A 22,268-nucleotide genomic window follows, 5' to 3' on the forward strand; every position below is an offset into this window, starting at 1 on the left:
GCCCGCCGAGCACGGAGAGGGCGGGCACCCGGGAGGAAGATCCTAGGCGGCCGGAACGTGCTCGCGCCCGTGGCCGCCGCCGCCCGCGCCGCGGCCGTTCGGGTCTCGGAGCGAGCCCACGTGCGCCGGCCGGACCCAAGCAGAGGGAGCGCCCGGGCACTCGCGAGGAAATGGCGGGCGAGGCGCTGTTCAGGGTTAGGGAAAAGTGTGGGGCGAGTTACGCCCCGAGAGGGGAGAGTAGAGAAGGTAAGGCTTTCGGGACGGAAAGGAGAGAGGAAGGATCGTGAGCTAGGTAAGGCGTCCCGACCTAGGCTTTGGGAGGAAAGGGGGCGGGGGGGGGCAGCGGTATAAAGGTACACCTGAATCTGGCTGCGAGTTTATTCTAAGGTCCGGGTCGGAAGTGCTCACACCTGGAGTCTGGCGCGGGTGGGTGGAAGGTGGAGCCCCACCCAGACAAAGGCAGGCCCGCAACCGGCCCAACCCCACCACAGCTCGACTTCCTCCTCCCAGCGCGGGCGGCCTGCCCTTCTCGAGCGCCAAATCCCCTCAGCTAGCTCCGCCCCGCCACTAGAGGAGGGCGGGTGGGGGCGTGGCCCGCCCACTCCCTCGTCTGCGCTCAGTCGGCGTCCGCGTCAGCCGGACCCCAACGCGTTGACGCGGCACGTCGACGTAAGTGACGCGCAGGCCCGGGCCGCTCCTCCTTCCTTGAGTGAGTGCCGGCCCGGTCTGGGCGGGGGAGAAGAGGGCGGGCGGGGGAGGGAGAGGCGACCCGGGAGTCGTAGTGGGCCGCGGGCCGGACCGGGTCCCGGGGCGGCGGGAGCCAGGGCCGGGCCGAAGGGCTTGGCGGGCCGTTAGAGGGCCGCGGCGGCTGTCGGGTCTCCTCCCTTGCCGGACTTGCGCGCCCCGGAGCCCGGAGCCTCCGGCGCTGTGCCCACCCCGCTCCAGCTCGCGTCTCCCGACTCCAATTAGGTCAGGCTCGGAGTCCCGCGGCCGCGGCTCCGGCCCCCAACGCGCGGCGGCCGCCCGGCTCGCCTTTCTTTCTTCCCTCGCCTTCCTCTCCTCTTGTCTCACCCTCCCCCCTTCTTTTCGCGTTGCTGGGGTTTTGTTTTTTGTTGTTTTATGCTTTAGGGGTTTTGTTCCTCAGCCCGAGCTCATGGGTGTACATTATCATGCTCCTCTTTTGTAGAACAACCCGATGGCCATGGAGGCCGAAGAGACGATGGAATGCCTTCAGGAGTTCCCTGAACATCATAAAATGATCCTGGACCGATTGAATGAACAGCGAGAGCAGGACCGGTTTACTGACATCACCCTGATTGTCGACGGTGGGTAGCGTGGTGGGCCGAGGAGCGAATTTGTGGCTTCAGATCTTCTCTCCCCTTCCCCCATCGGCCTTTTTTATCCACCTTCTGTGGACTCCCTATCGAAAGTCTGCGGACTGTGTGCTCTGGAACCCGAGGACACTTATCAGTGTCCCTTCACGTAGACCATGCTGCAGAAGGATAGTCACGCTTTCAACATAATCATGGCATTTTAACTTCTTGCAGCCTTTTCAAGTGTTCGCATTGTACACTTGAGTGCAAGGTGGCGGGGATAGGGAGGATGTCTCTAAATGTTTGGTTAGTAGACTTCTGCTGCTAAGCTGCTTTGAGCAGTCTTTCACAGGAGTCATTTGGGAAGTGTTCTTTCTAGTTTCCCAAATGGTCTTGGAGGGAAAATGTGAGAGATTCCTTTGCAGCACTGGTACCCCCTTTGGTAACCCCCAAAATATAATGCGGTCTTTACCAGTCTTAGGAGTAGTCATTATAATGGATGCAAACCCAGCTTGGGTATCTTTTCTGTTTAGTGAAAATAGACTTCTTGAGGCAAGCTATACTTTATTATAGCCTACAGCTGGTCTGCTGTAGGTTGAGTTTCCAAATATTAGGCATACTAAAATGTTTTCCATAGCAAACACATCCAGCTTGGTGCTTATTCTGTGGCTTTTTCTTCTCTTTTCAAATGACGTATAACCTTTTGGGTTGTGTTTATATTTAGCAGTTTCAACTGAATAGGATATGCCTTTGACTTAAGTGGTACCTCCTGAAATGTTGTAAGGTGGCCTTTATAAAGCTGACTTAATAAGGCCCTTGAGGTAAAGATCCTGCTTCATGTCAAATTGAGATTTAAATTTGTCAAGATAGCTGTCCAGAATATAGTTTTATAATTATATTACAAAAGACCTATTTTACTTTAATTTCTTAACTTGTTTTATATTTGAGTTTTGTGAATATGATGATTTTATTTTGTTTTTTCTCTAGGACACCATTTTAAGGCCCACAAGGCTGTTTTGGCTGCTTGCAGCAAGTTCTTTTACAAATTCTTTCAGGAGTTTACTCAGGAACCTTTGGTGGAGATAGAAGGTAAATGCTTGTTTTAAATACAATATTTAGCAAGCATTATAATTTGATGAAGAAGTTTTAGGCAGTTAATTTAGCAAGATACCATGGGAAACAGGCATCAATGGTTTCTATTCGGTGACTGGATAAATTGTTCTTTTGACACCTGAGAATTCTTACTTTTAGTAACGTGCTTCGTAAAATGATCTTCCAGGAAAAACTCTTACGTTAAATGGTTGGTCTCTTAAAGGAGTCTTTTTCATTGCTAATACCAGTGATCACTGTCTTTTGAAAACATGTATTAAAAGTGAATTTCCATCTTATTTAGTGGGCTTATGTTTCAGACTGGTCCAGATGCTGCAGGCCTCTGTATTAGCAGCATGACACGCACAGTGTGAAATGGGCTGTCATAATATGGAAAAGGCTAGGAAAGATTAACTGAAGTAGCATTCAGAAGAAGTTCTAGTGGCTATAGAAAGTCTAGGATGGAAGGGGGTCATCTACTAGACACTGTCTTAAAATAGAAATTTTTATACTTGTTTGACTTTTTGTAATAATAGCCCACCAAGTGCCAGGTATTATGCTGTGTAGTTTGTGTGCATTTTCTGAGGTTCACAGCAGTGCTTTGAAGTAAGTGGTTTTACTTCCAATTTACGTATCAGGGAGTAGGCTCTAAAAGGTTACTTGTCTGAGGTTGCCCAGCTAGCAGGGGATTCAGTTTGTTCTATTAATTCTGCTGCTACAATACCTAGCCCTCTACCCCTCAATCCAAAACTGTGGGAAATAAGTCAGCTTACCTACATAAATACAGGGTTCTTGAGTTTGGGTTTTGTATCTCTCTCAGTGTGTATATATTCTGTTATGAATGGGTTGCCTAGAAACAGTATTCCCTTGGAAAAATTTGGTGTCTAGGGGAGTAAAGAAAACGTAGAGTTAAGAGTATTCTCTTATTTTGATAGTTCCAGCTTACCTAGCATTCTGGCTGATATCCATAGATAGATTATCTTTGATTATCTGTGATGGACAGAGCACAGGCATGATGGAAATCCTCAAAGCTTACTAAAGTGAGAATCCATCAGCCTAGACGGTGTTTCTGTTACAAGCCAAAGTTTTGTGCATTTATTCACCTGAGGTACTGAGACCCCAGGCAGGTTACTTTATCTCAATTGCATATTTGCCTCTTCATCTGAAAAGTGGGTTAATAGGCTTGTACTGTTGTGCTAATGATTAATTGAAATGGCATCTGCAGAGTGCCTGGCGTAGTGTTTGGTGCACTGTCAAAGCTTAATAGATTGGGGCTGTTTATCAGATTTAATACCTATTATAATATACCATGCCAGACCCAGGAAATGAGAAATTGATTAATAAGACAGCCTTTAGAGAATTTGCAAATTTAATCATGGATAAGCAACAGTTAAGGAGTGCAAAAAATGTTGCAGAGAATTTTGTTGCAGAATGGTGTCACTAAGGAGGGAGGATGAGTGGTTTAGTTTACTTTAGAGAGAAGGAGGATTTCAAAGATGAGTCAACTTCTGGGCAGAATCTTAAGTCAAAAAATAAGTGGCCCAGGCTAGAATATGCATTGCTGGTGGAGTGTGGAGTACTGACCTACCTGGAGAAGTAGGGTCTTTTCTTCTAAAGACTAATCACCTTGGGATTATCTCTTGTACTTTTGATGTGCTCTGTCCATTATAGTACAGGACACACAACTTTCAGTATTTAAACTGTAGAAAGTAAGAAAGAAAAATGTAAAAACATTCTTTCTGTTTTTGTTATTTGCCAGATTCAGGTTTAAAGAATCAATTTGGCTCAATGTCTTCTTAAGCCCTTAACTTTGGAATTGCTGCACTATCTGGCTAGGTCACCTGGCTGTAGAGAAAGCCCTGGGCATGCATTTAGAAAACCTGACTTGTAGTCCCAGCTTTACTGTTTGTCAATTGTGTAACATTGGACATCTTAGCTTCCTTTTTTCTCTTTTAATCTGCAGAAAATGTCAAGTAATTTTGGATTATGTCATGGGCATTATTTTTTTCCTTTTTTTTTTTTTGGTCTGTGTCAGGTTGTTGAGGCATGCGGGATCTTTCGTTACGGTGCAAGGTTTCTTTGTTGCGTGTTTGGGCTTCTCTCTAGTTGTGGCGTGTGGGTTTTTCTCTGTCTAGTTGTGGCACATGGGCTCTGTAGCTTGTGGCACGTGGGCTTAGTTGCCCCGCAGCATGTGGGATCTCAGTTCCCCAACCAGGGATCGAACCGGCATCCCCTGCATTGGAAGGTGGATTCTTTACCACTGGACCACCAGGGAAGTCCCTGTCATGGGCATTTTGAATATTATGTTTTGACCCTCTGTGTGCTGTTAGAATCATCTGGAGAATGCTTTTGGTTTTTGTTGTTGTTTTGATTTTGTTTTGTTTTAGCAATCAACCTGATTAGGTTCAGACTGCCTTGTGTAGACTGTGGATCCAATTCCAATTTAGTTTTCAAAACCTTTGTTGTTCTGTTCAGGTCCCAGGTGTGCCGACCTGGGTGGTAGTCCACACCACAGTGTAATTCTCAAAGCCTTTGCTGTGCTGCCTCACGTCATTTTTGCACACGTGCAGCTGGGTGGTGAGCTCAAGACTGCATACGCAGATTTAAAGGACCTCTCTCCAGCTCCCTCCTGATGGCCTCTGTACTTAGCTCCCCTGAGCTCCCTTTCCTGGTCCTCTGGCTGGAAGACTAGGAGGTTAGCTTCCCTGTGCTGTCGTACATTTTCTGCAGTGGAATCCATTTCCTGGATAATAACATGGTGAGAGAAGAAAATAACAAGAATTCTCTCCATGCTCTTCAGATGATAATCTCTTTCCTAGTTCTCAGCCAGAGAGAACTTTTTCTTAGGGTTGAGTTGCCTGCTTGGTGGCAACTAGCCATAGATGTGCAGCGTCAGACTGGGGCTTGTCTTGAGGGAGGGCTGAGAGAGAAATAAAAACCAGCTATTTTTCCCCACCCCCACACACTCTCCATCCCCTTTGCTGGTTCTCTAGCCGGAAAGAGTTTCTCCTGTAGCTTTTTCTGTCTGCACCTGCTACCCAGTTACGGGAGTTGGGCTGTCCTCAAGCTGGGTTATGTGGGAGGAAAAATATAAAACCAGGAAACTTACTGCTGTTCTTTGAGTTTTGATTTCTCTCCCCAGTCTCTTTGCTTCTGTTTTTTCTTCGGAGTCCTTGTATATTTGCTTTATGTATTCTTTTCAGAATTTTTAGTTATAATCAATGGACAAGATAGGGTGGCGTATGCATTCTTCATCTTAGCTAGAACTAGAACTCCCATCTGTAAAATAGGAATGGTTCTTGTCTTTAGCCGCTCACTAGAAACACCAGGGGAGCTTTTGCAAGTACTAATACCCAGGCTTTTTCTCCAGATCAATTAAATCGGTCTTTGAGGGGTGAGATCCAAGCATCTGTATTTAAAAGTTCTCTAGGTCCTTGTTATTCAAGGTGTGGTCTGAGGATCAGTAATGCGTGGGCATCACCTGTGAGCTTGTTAGAACTGTAGACTCTCAGGCTCCACCCTAGACCTACTGAATCAGAACAGAATCCTCAGATGATTCCTTTGTACAGCAAAGTTAGGGCAGCACTGCCCTAAGACAAGTCCAGTATGCAGCCAGTGTTGAGAACCACTGCCTTATAGGGTTTTGTAAAAGCAAATGTATGTAAAGAGAATTTAAATTGAAATATGCTCTATGAGTATAAACTGTCATTAGATGCAAGCTGAGCCAGCGCTCTCCCTGTTTTCTGGATCCCTGGTGAAGTAAGTTATCTTTGATTAGGACTGCAGGTTCACCTTTGATTTAAGTCAAAATTGTTGTCCTTGAAGCCAGTTGCATCCCACCTCAGCTTTGTGACTTGGATTCACACCATATAAAATCTTCAGCAGACATTCACTCCCTTGTTCAGAACACAACAGCCTTCTCCTAACCCGAGCCTCCAGTTTTCCAAATCCATTCTTTACTTCTGAAACCACAGATCCATAAGCACCTAGTTTCTCTCAAACAGCAACTCTACCATCGCGTCCAAAATCTTAGCCCCTAATATCAAGGACAGAGCATCCAAGCACATATTCATACATCCTATTTGAGTAGGAGTTTTCCACCAGTTGAGGAATTCTGTAAGACTAGAGAAATTCCAGAATGCCCACCCCCCACTTTTGCCTCTTCCTAAGGGGAAAAAATGACTCAGGTCAAGGTGTTTATATTAACATTTTTCTTAGATACTTCCTTAGAAAAATTGTATATTATGAAAGGAGTAAGGAATTGAGAAAATGGACTGAAATTTGAAAGTTACTAAACTAGTCCTAATAGAGTATAAAATATTTTTGCAGCTGTACATCATCTACCAACCCTTCACTTACCTGGGCAGGTGTTGTAAGTTTGGTTCCTGTTAGCTAATTAAGTCAGTGGCTTATTCCTAGGACCAGTGTTGGACTGGCCACATAAGAAGCACTTAGGGTGGGCTTCCCTGGTGGCTCAGCGGTTAAGAATCCGCCTGCCAATGCAGGGGACAGGGATTGATCCCTGATCTGGGAAGATCCCCAATGCCGCAGAGCAACTAAGCCTGTGCGCTACAACTACTGAGCCTGCGCTCTAGAGCCTGCGAGCCACAACTACTGAGCCCGTGCGTCTAGAGCTTGTGCTCTGCAACAAGAGAAGCCACCGCAATGAGAAGCCCGTGCACTGCCACGGAGAGTAGCCCCCGCCCGCCGCAATTAGAGAAAGCCTGTGTGCAGCAATGAAGACCCAGCGCAGCCCAAAATAAAACAAACAAATAAATTTATTTAAAAAAAGAAGCACTCAGGGTGCTTATAAAAAGGAGTTCCCTATCCCAGTTTTGATTCTGGAGATCAGGGACCCATGCTTAAGTCTACAGGTGATTCTGATTAACCAAGATTGGGAACTAAGTCCACAAGTTCTTGGAGGCCAGTTGGTTCTTGAAATTACTAATTTTTAGAATTTTCTATGGTAATTCACTGTGTGTATTACATAATACTCCCACTGGGGTCTGGGGCAATATCCTATAAGCACATAATAATCCAGTGTATTATTAATAAGCAGCATAGCTTATTAATATTTACTCTAAGTGGGATAAAGATTATAAATAGCCTCATGTCAGTTCAGGTCAAATTTTGCTGCCAAATTTATGGGAAAACTTCTGGTTTTAAGAGATTTGGGGGACTTTGGAAATAGGAGTAAAAGATTGCAGTCTTGTAGTGAATGAGACATGGGTATTCAGACGCTTCCAAGCAGGAATGTTTCCTACCATCATCGTATTTAAAAATCTTCATCATGGACTTTGGAGTCAGGCCATCTGGGTTTGCTTCTAGTATTATCACTTAATAACTATGTGACTTTCGCAAGTTACTTCTCTGTGCCTCAATTTCCTCATCTGTAAAATGGGGATTATAATAGTACTTCATAGGGTTGTCGGGAGGATTAAGTCAGTTGATGATTTGTAAAGTGTTTAGAGTCCTGTCTGATATGTATAGTAGGCATACATATGTGTGTTTGATTAAAAATCAAAATCTCATTCTGCTTCAGGAAAAATTTACACATTGTTTTTAGGAAAGATTTCTGTTGCACTTTTAAATATTTGGTCAAAACACCTTAAAAAAAAACCCAGCAAAATCTAGTTGTCTGTTTCTCAGGCTACTCTCATATAATAAAGAACATGGTTAAAAGACAACCAGGAGGGGCTTCCCTGGTGGCGCAGTGGTTGAGAGTCCGCCTGCCGATTCAGGGGACATGGGTTCGTGCCCCGGTCCGGGAAGATCCCACATGCCGCGGAGCGGCTGGGCCCGTGAGCCATGGCCACTGAACCTGTGCATCCGGAGCCTGTGCTCCGCAACGGGAGAGGCCACAGCAGTGAGAGGCCCACGTACCGCAAAAAACTAAATAAATAAATAAATAAGACAACCAGGAGAAAAAAGATTAGGGGACCCAATAAATTAGCCATTAATGAATCCAGTCATTTTTAGTTTGCTTATTTGGTAGCATGTAACTTGGTCATATTACATTATATTTTATGGTGCTTCTCAATATTCAGATTGTTTTCAGGCATTTTGAAGATGAGTTTTCTGAGGATCAGAGGTTCTGACTTGCCCCAGATTGCACAAGTCATGGAGAGACTGAACTGAAACTTGAAAGTTGGCTTCCTGAACGATATTTTTTCCTAACACATATAGAAGATGGTGGATATTCCACCAGTATTCTTACTGTTGTCCTGAAGGCCACATTCAGGTGTATAAAGTACATGGGAAGAACATAAAAATATTTTTTCTTTTCCTATTTTTTTTTCTTTTTTGGCCACCCAGGGCGGCTTGTGGAATCTTAGTTCCCCAACCAGGGATTGAACCAGCGCCCTTGGCAGTGAAAGCGTGGGGTCCTAACCACTGGACTACCAGGAAATTCCTGTTTTGTATTTGTAATTGTGCATATTGTGTGCAGCTTGGTCTTGGGCATTTTTTTAGCATAAAAAAAAATCTATAAAAACGAGTTTCCTCTTTGTTCCTGTCAATAGCTTTTCATAGCCTTGCATTAGCACACTGAAACAATATTATATAGCATTGAAGAGCACAAAGAAGTAGAGTATCATTTTGGGCCAAAATTTAAACAAACTTGCAAAGAAAGCTTGGAATTGTAGAAGCTTAATTCTGAAAGTGACTTTGGCCTTTACCCATTTATACCTACTTTGTGTGCCTGCATTTTAGGAAGCATTGTGTTAGGTACTGTGAGGTGGGTGTAGAGGCAAATTTCCGTGAAGTAGCTTACAGTCAAGAGTTGTCCATGAATTTTAACTATAAGACCAGGTACAGAGTTCAGCCTGAGGGAACTATTAAAGAGGTTCATTAAAGATGTGGCATTAAAATTGGTCCTTCAAGGGTGGTAGGATTTGTCGAGGTAAGGTGATAAAGCATTCAGGATGGAGGGTGTTAAGGAAGGGAAGGAAATTCTTAGAAAGTGAAGGGTTTGTTTGAGGATCAGTATATAGTGTAGGTTTGATATAGTTTAAAATTTGGAAGGAAAAATAGTGGTAAGTAGAAAAATAATGTGAAGGACCTTGAAATAAAGGCAGAATGGTACTGAACTTTATTTGCTAAGCTTTTGAAAGCTATTGATGATTTTGGAGCTGAGTTGACACAGAGCTCCCTGGCAGGTAACATAGCATGTCTGATGTAATAGCCCATTCGTGTATTTGAGTGATAGATTTTACTGTTCTGTAAGAGCCTTAGGAAGTCTTTGGGAAAGATCTTAAAGTAGTTTGCTAGTTAGTGCTGAACTTGGCTACAAAATTATTATACTGTAAATGAGAATTCTGCCAGGAAATTATCTTCCAAAGTGACAAATACTAATCATTTTCCAAACATTGGGCTTCTATTTTTTTCTTTACTAAATGTTACAAGATTTGAATCAATGTGAATACATTTTAATGCATGTCTTTTTTTTTTTTTTTTTACAGGTGTTAGTAAAATGGCCTTTCGTCATTTGATTGAGTTCACATATACAGCAAAATTAATGATACAAGGAGAAGAAGAAGCCAACGATGTATGGAAAGCAGCAGAGTTTCTACAAATGCTAGAAGCTATCAAAGCCCTTGAAGTCAGGTAATTACTTATTTCCTTAATAGGGAACGAATAGTTATATTCAGTCATGTCCACCCTGACTGTTAGTCAAGAATTTATTATGTCATGCCATAAGGGATTGATTTCCTTAGTGAGGCAGAGAGAGTTATATTCAGTCATGTTCACCCTGTTAGTCAAGAATGTATTGTACGTATCATGCTGTAAAGAACTGATGTTTTGAAATTAAGAATATGTATTTGAGGATCTATAAAGTTCTACTGGTTATGATTGTTCTTTCCTTCACGCTTGATTTCTTGTCCTTATGTAAAAACTGTGCTAATATTAACTCAAGTAGCATCTTTTGTTTCTAATAAAATAAGGAGGACTAGGCATCTTTTTAGGGGTTCTCTGGGTTCCTATAATCTATTCTGTGGATTCAGGTTGTTAATTGTACCAAGACTTACTCTAAAAGTGGTTTGGCTTACAAAGATTAATATGGTACTGTTTAAAAATAAGTGAGGAGGGGCTTTCCTGGTGGCGCCGTGGTTGGGGGTCCGCTTGCCGATGCAGGGGACATGGATTCGTGCCCCGGTCCGGGAAGATCCCACATGCCGCGGAGCGGCTGGGCCCGTGAGCCATGGCCACTGAGCCTGCACGTCCGGAGCCTGTGCTCCGCAACGGGAGAGGCCACAACAGTGAGAGGCCCATGTACTGCAAAAAAAAAAAAAAAAAAAAAAAGTGAGGAAATCGGTGAAGATGAAGATATAAGAAATAGGCCAGGTGGAAGTGATAATCAGTGAAGTTAGAAATGTGATGGCAAAAATGCATGCTGTTTAAGTCTGTACACTTGCTAGATGGGCTGAGTCTAGCTCTGAGTTCTGAAGTACCAAGCGAAAAGAAAAAGGGGAAAAAAACACCTCAGTTACATTATTTATAATAAGATGAGAACAAATCAATTGCTTAGGAGCCATTCTTGGTATTAAAACACACAATTTCTCATAGGAAGTTATTAGGAAAACATTAAGTGATATAATGAATAAAGACCTCAGCATCTTACATAATGAATAGTGGCATGGTAGTGTCTAAGAACAAGAGCTCTGGAGTCAGACTGCCTCGGTCTGCTATCAGCTACTCAGTTTCCTTATCTGTCAAATGGGGATAAAAATGGTACTTTCTACATAGGATTATTTGTGAGGGTTGAATGAATGAATGTAAAGTGGTTAGCATGGAGTCTGGCATGGGAGTTGTTATTATCTCCTGGCTTTGTTTCTTGTGACCCTCAATATAGGTCATTGGTATAACACTAATGTGCAGTTTGGTAAAATCAGTTTCACATGGGACAGAATGATCTAGTCTGACTCACTGATGTGGTTCAGTCAAAAGATATAACTTAGAATAACTAAGAAATAATTGAACTGTAGTCATCCAAAAATACTATTTCTCCTAGTGAGCTTTTAATTAGTTTGGTGACAGAGTTCAAGATTAGACTTTTCTGACAAGAGCGTGGTGTGTATATTTTCTCTGATGACTAGTGCTTGGCACATAGTAGGTGTTCAGTAAACATTTATGAATGGATGGATGGGTGCATGCCCATTAAAACCAAGCCAGTATTCTCCTGCAGAGAGAGCTAAGACACGGATAGCAAAATAGAGGTGTGTTGAGGATATATACCTGATTAGGTCATACCTTCTCAATGTGGAGGTAGACTAGGGGAATATATATGCATGGGGCAACATCAGATTTGTGGTTAAATCCTGTATGAGAACTTTTTGGAAACATGTTCTGTGTGGTCCCTTTGCTGCTCATGGTAGCGAGTAGCATCTTACTACAGGGAAAGTCCTGAGTAACAGAACATTGGAATATATTCTGTGACAACGGCCCAGGTTGGATTTGGTAGGCATTTAATTGAGTTCATGTGTCTAGTCATTGGGTAAGAACAGCTGGATACAGCTGTTTTACTATGCCTATTTAGAACCTTTTAGAAAGTTTATTATTATAAGACTGGGATCCTTATAATAATTATAACTGTCAGCGCTTTACAATATAAATATAGTAGCATGTTGAATTGTTTCATGAACCAGTTAGGCATGCAGTATACTCTGAAGAATTCTTCAGAAAGATAGCAGTATTACATATTGGCTGTTTATAATTGGCTGTGTATAATGTTATACAATTTAGGAATAAAAATTACATAATGTAGTTGTGTTTAAATCAACCGGTGAAGGCAATTCTATACTGAGTAGACTACTGTATAACTGTTTTGCAGGTATGGAAGGTGAATAAGGCTCTTCTCACATTTGCAATATGCAAGTATTTTTGGAATATAGTGTACACTTTTTGAATGGCACTGAAAAAAAATACTAGGACCTTATTTTGCTGAAATTCCATCATTGTTTATTTAAAACTGTAGGAGAAGGTTCCTGTTATTTGTTAGGAAGAAGCATTTGCCTTACAGATTTTTTCCTCCCCAGCCTTTTAAGATGTAATTTACATATAATACAATTCACCCATCTTAATGTAGAGTTTGAATTTTGTTAATTGTACACAGTAGTGTAACCACCACCACAATCAAGACATAAAAACATTCCCATCACCCTAAGTTTTCTTATGACCCTGCAGTTGACCCTGATCCCCAGCCCCAGGCAACCAGTGATCTGATTTTTATCACTGTGGCTTTATCTTATTTAGAATGTCATATAAATGGATTCCTAAGACATGTAGTCTTTCGTCTTTGACTTTCTTCACTTAGCGTCATATTTCAGAGGTTTGTCCATGTTGTTGTGGGTTCCTTTTTATTGCCGATTATTATTCCATTGTATGGATATACCATCTGTTACGGACATTTAGGTTGTTTCCAGTTTTTGACTATTACAAATAAAGCGGCTACGAATGTTTGTGTATAGGTCTTTGGACATATGGTTTTATTTCTCTCAGTAAATACCTAGTATTGGAATAGCTGGGTTGTATGGTAGATGTATTTAATTTTTTTTTAAGAAACTGCCAAACTGTTTTCCAAAGTGATACATTCCAACTTTCAGTGTATGAGAGTTGCAACTGCTCCACAGCCTTGCTAATACTTGGTATGATCATACTTTTTCATTTTAGCCAAGTTGGTAGGTATATAGTGGTTTTAATTTGCATTTCCCTAATGACTAATGATGTTGAGCATTTTTTCATGTGCTTTTTTGCCATCTGTTTATCTTTTTTGGTGAAGTATCTTTTGCCCGTTTTTAAAATTGGGATATTGTCAAGAACTGACAGGTGGAAGACTTTATCCTATTTGCAAGCTAATAAGTTGGCCTGCCACATTTTTATGGATGCTGGCAGAAAACATGAAACTCATGAGTCAGAAAGGACTTTATTTCTCTCACAGCATATGGAGCAGCATGAGTTTCATGTTCATATCAACATGAAGCTCATGCTGCTCCCCCCCCGCCCCGCCCTGAGTCCAGTGGGGAACGATGCAGTGGCCTCGGTGTGTACCGTGCTCACAGTGGTTTACATCACAGTTGAGGAACTCTGGGCTTTAGGAAACCCAAATATTTTATAATGAGCTGTAAGCAAACCTGCCCAGCTTCTGCCCCAGAGGGGCTGTTATCTTTATTCTGTATAATAAATGAACCTGCCCTCCACTCTGGTGGAAGACAGGCTCTATTTTCTAAGGCAATTTGCTGTACAGACAACCTTGAAAGATAGAACAAAAGACTGCCAGTGTGTTTGTGTATAAGATATGCAGAAACATGAGGGATCCATGGAGCGTTTTCTTCTACACTGTTTTAGCTTCTGGTGAATTTTCCCATGAGCACACTACTCCGTGACCACTCTGATTAATGTGACAAATAGGGGACTGGGACCTAATCCATTCAGTTTTTCTTACACTGGATTTAATTAAGACAACTATCAGCAGCACTCCAAGTAGCAGGATGTGGCCACCCTGCAGTGCTAAGCTTAAGCGTGCACCTACCCCGGCTAAGGTCCTGCACTCAACCAACTGAACAAATCCCTAGAAAGCCAGGTGGCTTTCTCCTTTAGTTTGTGTATTGACTTTTCCACTTAGCCCTAAACATTAATCTAAGTATAGCAAGATGTTTTAGCAATTGCACAGTCTGAGCATTGGTCCACAGGGGGAAGTCTAGGGCAAGTCTAGCCTCCATAATAACCGTGGCCAGTGATTTAAGGCTGACATGAATACCTTCCAGAGCCCAAGTAGTGTCATTGATCACATTGTCTTGAGTCAGGCACAAATTTTGTACCACCTTTTTTTTTTTTTTTTTTTTTTGCGCGGTATGCGGGCCTCTCACTGTTGTGGCCTCTCCTGTTGCGGAGCACAGGCTCCGGATACGCAGGCTCAGCGGCCGTGGCTCACGGGCCTAGCCGCTCTGCAGCATGTGGGATCTTCTGGGACCGGGGCACGAACCCGTGTCCCCTGCATTGGCAGGCGGACTCTCAAGTCCCCACCTTTTTATTTGGATGACTCCCATTGTAGAGAAAACTGCCCGTAGGGCTTGCATAAATAAGTCAGTTATTCCTCCAGGACACTCCCCCAAGTAACCAAGGGTAGCCTCACTTTTGGCCACCCAGGCGGCATGTGGGATCTTAGCTCCCCGACCAGGGATTGAACCCGCGCCCCCTGCATTGGAAGTGCGGAGTCTTAACCACTGGACTGCCAGGGAAGTCCCAAGGGTAGGCTCATTTTGGAGAGACCTCCATGGTCATCTGAGAACTAAAGTGATCTACCAGTGGTGTTTCCCTAAACACTGGATGGTCCCTTCTTCCCACCTCAGAGTTGCAAGGCATATTTTTGGGAGGGAAGGAAGTTAGTACCTGGCTTCCATACAGGAAGTATAGTTGTTTGTGCCCCCAAAGGGGGACCTTCATCAGTCAGGGGCACAGGTTGACATTGTCACCAACGTTGTCTCCCTCTTTCCCAGCTCAGAATGATTGGGTCTAGGCCTTGTTTTTGGACTGAATGTCTGAGGGCAGCCAGTTCGGTCTGTTCTGTTTATCCTGAGCACCTGGATGCCAGCTGAACGGCAGTCAGCCACCTCGCGAACTGAGCCTCAGCTTTGGGAATGGTAGTGGGCCAACGTCTCTTGTTTTGCATGGAGCATGCAGGACGCTTGGCCATCCCCTGCTGTTTGCAAAATACTTCTCGGTAAAGTTAAGGGAGATGGTGATCCAGTTGTCAGAGCCCTCTGGCGTGGGATGGCAGATCCAGCACGTTGCAACAGTTGGGGAGAGCTGCATGAGAGCCTCTTCCTACCTGAGGAAGGCTCTAAGGGCGGTTCTGAAGAACAAAGATTTTTAATGTCCCTTCTTCCCCCATACCTCCTGGAGTCTAAGAGGTTTCTCTCCAGGTTCCAGGGTGGTGGTTCTCCCTCCACCTCCACAAAATCAGTGTATCCTATTCTAGTAGCTGTAACTCAATCCCTTTTCCAGTCATCTCCTCCCCTTACCCAGACCTTTCATCTGGAATGGTCAGGGACAAGAACATTTTATAAAACTTAAGAGACCCGTTATGTCTCCCACTTTGGCTCACAAGGGCCAATCTGATTGTACTTGGCAAGCAGTATATTCAACCAAGTGGTCATTATTCTTAGGATCTAAGATGATGTCCATTCAGTAAGAGAATCCAGATGGCTGAACTTGAACTAGGTTTGAATCTGTTAGGCCCACTTTTGACCAGGCTGTCACCTGGAAGTGGTACCAACCAGGCTGTCCCAGGGTTGCCATTAGGCAGAAGGAAAAAGATCGTGTCTGAGAATGGTCGGGACAGATCCTGAACTTCCATTTAGGTTTATGTAACTTCACACCCCATTAGGCTTGATCATTACCCAGGAGGCAGCTAAAAACAGATGATCCTTTTCCGGGTAGAGCTCAGTTTGATGACCAAACTGCCTTACCAGGACTTTTGGACAAGGAGGAAGTGAGGGAAGTAGAGTCTGAAATCTTTTTGAGTCAGTAATTGAGGAAACTATTGTAATTCTCTACAATATCAATATCTGTGGATGGCAGGGAGCTTGGAAGTTTTAACAATACCTTGACTAACAGCCAATTGAATAGCTTTTGGTGCATCATTATCAGACTGCAGATGGTCCGGAAAGCTAAACATATGACACAGCTTCGTTTCAAGAGCCATCTGGTGTGGCCAGAACCAACTGCTCAGACTGGAACAGCAACAGTGTAACCTGAAAAAGTGTCAGTAGTTGTGAGGCATCAGGGATAGCCCTGAGATGGGGTGAAAGGTCTAGTGTAGTTAGTCTGCCAGGTACAGTTGGACACAATGCCCTGTATGATTTGGCCTCATTCACCATGAAACAAACAGGCCAACTTTGGCAGGTGTCACAAGTCTGACATGCGGTAGCAACTTCTCCATCAGAAGCATAGGGTCTTTGGCTTTCTGATGGTGGATGTGTCACCATGTTCAGAATAATGTTGGGCCTAGGTGGCAGTGATGGAAGTCTGGGCAGTGTAGGTTGATAAGCAACTTGATTCCAGTTGGTATCAGAGAACAGGCTTTTACCATGAGCGTCTAATCAGTTATCCAGAGAGTTGAATCAATAGCTGCTCTTCATTTCCACAGTTATGGAAAGATGGGTGTCTAATCTGCCAAGACTTGCAGGTCTCCCAGACAGCTTGGCCATTGCAACAGCCCAAGAGTCAGTAAAAATACAACAAGGCTCATAGTGGAGAGTGTCATCCAGAGCGACAAAGACAGCCTTGAGTTCTGCCTTCTGAGCAGAGCAGCCATGTCCACTTTTGGTTTTGCAAAGTTGGTGCTAAGGCTGAGCATCCACAGCAGCCCAGTGAATACCATCAGCCTTCAGCTTAGCCAGACCATCAGTGAATCAAAGACCCCATCGATCTAGTGGCTTTCTTTGGGCAGCAGCGTGGGGGAGCTACCACTTTCTCATGTAAAGCCGAGAGACCAGCTGCTTTCTTGACTGTCACTGTTTCTTTATGACCAGTGAGACTTGTTGGGCACATCTTACCTTGCTAGTCATGAAGAAGTCTTAGTTAACACACTCCCAAACGGCAGTATCAGGCTAGAGAGCCTCCAAGTTTCCATGGATCAGGCTTCACTTTTAACAAGAGTGCAATAGCAAGCTAATCCTTTCTTGTCAAAGGGAGTGTACCTTGTAGCCATGTCAGGGAATTGGCAAGTCCAAAATCCAGGGAATACCTTGGGGTGGAGACCACCTCCCTTTGCCAGAAGCTCTAATCTGCAAAAAGCGTCAGTCTCAGAGACTTACAGCTCAAAGAGGTCGTTAGGGTTTTGGGGCCCGAAGGTAGAGACTGTGCCACAGCTTGATGGAAACTTCCAATTCAGCCTGTTGGTTGGAGCCCCACTTAAAAGATGCTGTTTCGCATATTGACTGATATAACGAAGAAAGTAGAATGCGCAGGTGAGGCACATATTGTCTCTAGTACCTAAAAAGTCCAGTAAGATGCTGGGTTTCATTTTTGGTGGGAAGAGGGAGGAGGTGAAAAAACAGGTTTTCTTTTACTGCTGCAGGGGATTGAGTGTTGTGAATCTGCCTGTCTAGTCCCAAGAAACTTTACCTGGTGAGCAGTCCTCTGAATTTTGTTGGGATTTATCAGCAGCCTCTGCTGGTAGAGGTGTCATAACACTATGGTCAGGGCCTTTGAGACTGAGACTTCTGGCTTGCCAGTCAGTAGGATATCAACAGTATAGTACAAATTTTAGATATCAAAAGATAAGACACTTGTGCTAAATCCTGACCCAGCTACTGGTGGCTAACGTTAGGGGAGTTTGTTCCAGTAGCTCTTCTCTACATCTGGCTCTTCTCAATTGGGATGTTCCATATCTGGTACTTACGGGATGAGAAGTGGTAAATGCACATGCCATACCAATCCCTGCTGTGTATTCAGATGTCAAAGCAACAACAGTATGTAGAATCAGGCCCACCCATGGGGTCAGGACAGCCTCCCTTTCCTGCTGTGAACCTTGCCCAAGCCCCATCAGTTGAATGTAAGCGCCTCCTGTCTGTGGAACCAGGTGGGATGGTGAGTGGGACACCTGCTGGATAAAACAGAGCCATGGAAGTTTGAGCCTCTCCCATTCTTGAGTTTTCCTCAGCATACTTGGATGCATACATGGTGTCTTCACTGTTCACCCTTGGGAACAAGGAGACCTTGGCTCCAACCCTAATTATCTTTTCCAAGCTGGTGAGGTCAAGTTAGAGGCAACAGGAAGGTAGAAGGGGGGAAGTGGTATGGAGGGAGAAAGTGATTCTCTGCCAGTGAGCAAGGTACATTTTGGTTTCAAGCAGCACTGGAGCTGCACGTGGCTCAGCCAAACAAACCTCCAGTGTTTTCAGCCCACTCGAAGCCCTCTATCCGGCAGCAAAGTCATCACTACTGACACTATCAGTGTCAGTTTGGGGGACCCCTTGATTCAGTAGCCCCATCCACATTGATTTCTAGTTGGGGCCATGTCATTTATGCCTTTTAGATGACTCAGACTTGACTTCCGCAGTGGTGGCTTTTTTTCAAGAGTGTAGCTTAATCTTGGATATTTGCTGCCCCACTGTCATGATAACATCTCTTACACTTTTTCCTGGTCTAACATAAAAGGGGGCTTTTCAGCAGGCCTGACCAAAGAATTTTATATTACTTTGGATCCTTTTTTCATTCCCCAGTGACTCATCTTCATCAGCATTATAAACCCAGTTGGGCAGGAAGACTCTTGCTAGTCAATGCCTCATCGTAGGAATTTGCTTCAGAGAAGTCTCTCCAAGAGCATCCACAGCACCCTGTGGCAGCCAGGACCCACTGCAAAAAAAACTCAAGCCTTTTACAGTCATCTCCAAATAGATCTCAGGTGGACATGACAAACCGCAGGAGGAGCTGAGCCCTGAGATGGCCCAGGTGTTGCAATTCTTCCTTGCTCTACAAGCATTATGTTGCCCCCTCATCTCCCATGTGGACCAGCCAAAGTTCTAATGACTCAACTGGTTTCTGCTTGTAGCAGTTGTGAATTTCCCTCCTGGCACACTTGGTTTAGGTACATGTGGCAGTAACTTGTCTATAAAGGGGCAGAACCTCTGTCTCCACCCTCCTACTCCCTTTGAATCTTAGTGTTAATTGTTACTGTGGGCAGACTTCAGGCTGACCACCCAATTGGCAGGGAAGTCCTCCGCTGCCTCCCCCACCCCTAGCAAGTTTGCAGCAACTGGGACACAATTCCAGCAGCTGTCCTTAAACTTACTGCCCAGTACTCATCCTGTAACCACCTTCTCAGTTTTTCCTCATTAATAGGTGTCTTCATTTCCTGGGGCTACCATAACAAAGTACCATGAACTGCATGTCTTAAAACAACACGAATGTATTCTCTCACAGTTTTCGAGGCTAGAAGTCCTAAATCAAAGTGTTGGTAGGGCCATGTTCCCTCAAAAGCCTCTAGGGGAGAATCCTTCCTTGCCCTTTCTAGTTTCTGGTAGCCCCAGGTGTTCCTTGGCTTGTGGCAGCATATCTCCAATCTCTTCCTGTATCTTCACATTGCCGTCTTCCTTCAGTGTTTTCATACGGCCTTCTCTTCTTTGGGTCCACATGTCCCTCTTCTTATAAAGACTTAGTTAGAGTAGGGCCTGCTCTAATGACCTCATCTTAACTTGATTGCGTCTGCGAAGACAATTCTAAATAAGGTTGCATTCACAGGTATCAGGGGTCAGGACTTCATCATATCTTTTGGGGGCACACAGTTGAACTCAGAGCAATAGGCAAATAAGTAGAGGACCATTTATTGCCCAGTTGACCATACAATTTGGTAAACAGGTTTACTGCCAGCTCTAGTAGGCTTCCTCAAATTCCATTTGCTCTGTGAGGTCTCATCCTTCCTGTTCCAGAAAGCCTTGTCTTTTTCAGCATCCTGTTCTTGGTTGCCAAACTTTGGCAAGATCTGTGAGAGATCTGAGTGTTTATCCTACTTGCAAGCCAAGAAATTATCCTGCCATGGTTTCATGGATGCTGATAGAAGATAACGGGTCTCGTAGGTCAGAAAGAAGGACTTTATTATTCTCTGCACAGCAGGCAGCATGAGTTTTCTATTTGTGCCACTTTTCCCTTCCTTAAGTCCCACAGGGGTAACATAGAGTGGCCCAGGTGAATGCTCTGCATGTGGTCGTTTTCATCACAGCTGAAGGATCTCCAGCTTAGGAAACCAAAATCTTTTAGAATGGGCTGCAAACAAACCTGCCTGACCTTTATCCCACAGTGGGGAACATTATTATATTGGACAGTAAGTAAAGGTGTCCTCTTCTCCAGTAGCAGCCACTCTGTCTTCCCAGGCTGTTGGCTCTTCAGCAAACATCCTTGAAAACTAGTCCAGAACCAAAGCTGTCAATTCACAAGATACGCAGAAACACAAGGGACTCGCGGGGAATTGTCTCCCAACAGTTGTCTTAAGCCGTTGAGTTTATTGAATTGTACGAATTCTTTTTGTATTCTCTATATAAGACCTTTGACAGATACATGTTTACAAATATTTTCTCCTGGTCTATGGTGTGCCTTTCTGTTAACTGTGTATTTCAAAGGACCAAGTTTTTAATTTTGATGAAATCCATTTTATCAATGTTTGCTGAAAGTCTCTGCTTTCTGTGTGCTATTTAAGAAATCTTTCAATGTTGCAAAGATTTTTATCCTGTTTTCTTCTAGAAGTGTAATAGTTTCAGTTCTTACATTTAAGTCTATGATTCATTTTTAATTTTTTTGTGTATAATATGAGAGTAAGGGTCAAGGTTTATTTTTCCCATATAGATACCAGTTGTTCCAACACCACTGTTTTATATTTTCTCCATTAAATTACTTTGGAACCTTTTTTCAGAAGTCAGCTGACTATATATATGTAGATCTATTTCTGGACTTTATCCTCTTCCATTAATCTCCATGTGTATTCTTTCACCAATTTCACATTGTCTTAATTTTGTAGCTTTATAGTAAGTCTTGAAATCGGGTAGTATAAGTCTTACAGTCTTGTTTTCTGCCTTTCCATACAAATTTTATTATCAGCTTATCAATTCTTCCAAAAAGCCTGGTAGGATTTTGATTGATCTTATAGATTTTTTTAATCCATACATTGTGTATTTCAGGAACAAAGAAAACTCAGCTCCACTAGAGGAAACTACCACAGGAAAAAGTGAAGCAAAAAAAAGAAAGATTGCAGAAACTTCAAATGTTATCACTGAGTCATTGCCGTCTGCAGAATCTGAACCTGTTGAAATCGAGGTGGAGATTGCTGAAGGCACAATCGAAGTGGAAGATGAAGGCATTGAAACGTTAGAGGATGTGGCTACTGCCAGGCAGTCCATAAAGTATATTCAGAGCACAGGTTCCTCTGATGATTCCGCTCTGGCATTATTGGCAGATATCACCAGCAAGTACCGTCAAGGTGATAGAAAAGGGCAGATTAAAGATGAAGATGGCTGTGCCTCTGACCCCACAAGCAAACAGGTAGAAGGTATTGAAATTGTGGAACTTCAGCTGTCACATGTGAAGGACTTGTTCCATTGTGAGAAATGTAACCGTTCATTTAAATTGTTTTACCATTTTAAGGAACACATGAAATCACACTCCACTGAGAGTTTCAAGTGTGAAATATGCAATAAAAGGTATCTTCGGGAGAGCGCATGGAAACAGCACCTCAATTGTTACCACCTTGAAGAAGGTGGAGTCAGTAAGAAGCAAAGAACTGGGAAAAAAATTCACATATGTCAGTACTGTGAGAAACAGTTTGACCACTTTGGACATTTTAAAGAGCATCTTCGAAAGCATACAGGTAATTAGCAAATACTTTATGTTAAAAGTATAGATTTTCCACATTCACTTGAAGCTAAGTGTCTAAATCCTTTTTTCTTATTTTAATTAGCACCACAGGAACCACTTCCTGTGTTCCCTAATGTGCCGGCTGAGCACACAGTGTTTTTATAATATTCGTTGAAATATTTACGCTTTCAAAGCAAAATCAGTACTAACTTTGAAAGTAATTTTCATTCTTACATCTTGGCAATTTTTATAATTTAAAAAAAAATACATAAAACGGTTGTGATTCTTTATTAACGGTTATAGATTATGAGATTTTAATTACAGTGAAACTTCACTGTTAACTGTTTTTACTTTCCCTGCCTTATGTTAACAGATTACATAGATGGGTACATTTGCAAACAATCCCAAATATGTTTATACCTTTGCATACATTTGGTTATCTGTTTTGACCTGGCAGATAGGAAGGCAGTATTTGTCCATCTCCTTCATCTCTCCAAGGGCAAACATGTCAGGACTGGT

The 22,268-nt window shown here is 43.3% G+C and overlaps 1 protein-coding gene across 5 annotated transcripts in view; it reads left to right on the plus strand.

Annotated features, from left to right (window-relative positions):
- Positions 1-222: 222 nt before the first annotated feature.
- ZNF131 (zinc finger protein 131) overlaps positions 223-22,268 on the plus strand; it is a 32,893-nt gene continuing 10,847 nt past the window's right edge. Inside the window, exons 1-6 of one of the 5 annotated variants that reach the window (XM_082650570.1) lie at positions 785-969; positions 1,187-1,325; positions 2,301-2,402; positions 9,863-10,007; positions 21,077-21,437; positions 21,540-21,762. In XM_082650570.1, the coding sequence (XP_082506696.1) occupies positions 1,196-1,325; positions 2,301-2,402; positions 9,863-10,007; positions 21,077-21,437; positions 21,540-21,762 (961 nt within the window). In that variant the 5' untranslated portion in view covers positions 785-969; positions 1,187-1,195. Of the gene's footprint in view, positions 293-694; positions 710-784; positions 970-1,071; positions 1,326-2,300; positions 2,403-9,862; positions 10,008-21,076; positions 21,763-22,268 lie in introns of those variants that run through there. The other 4 variants (XM_082650568.1, XM_082650569.1, XM_082650566.1 and 1 more) reach the window with 4 other exon arrangements.

This window comes from Grampus griseus (genome assembly GCF_964374135.1).
Source record: "Grampus griseus genome assembly, chromosome: 3".
Classification (NCBI taxonomy): domain Eukaryota; kingdom Metazoa; phylum Chordata; class Mammalia; order Artiodactyla; family Delphinidae; genus Grampus; species Grampus griseus.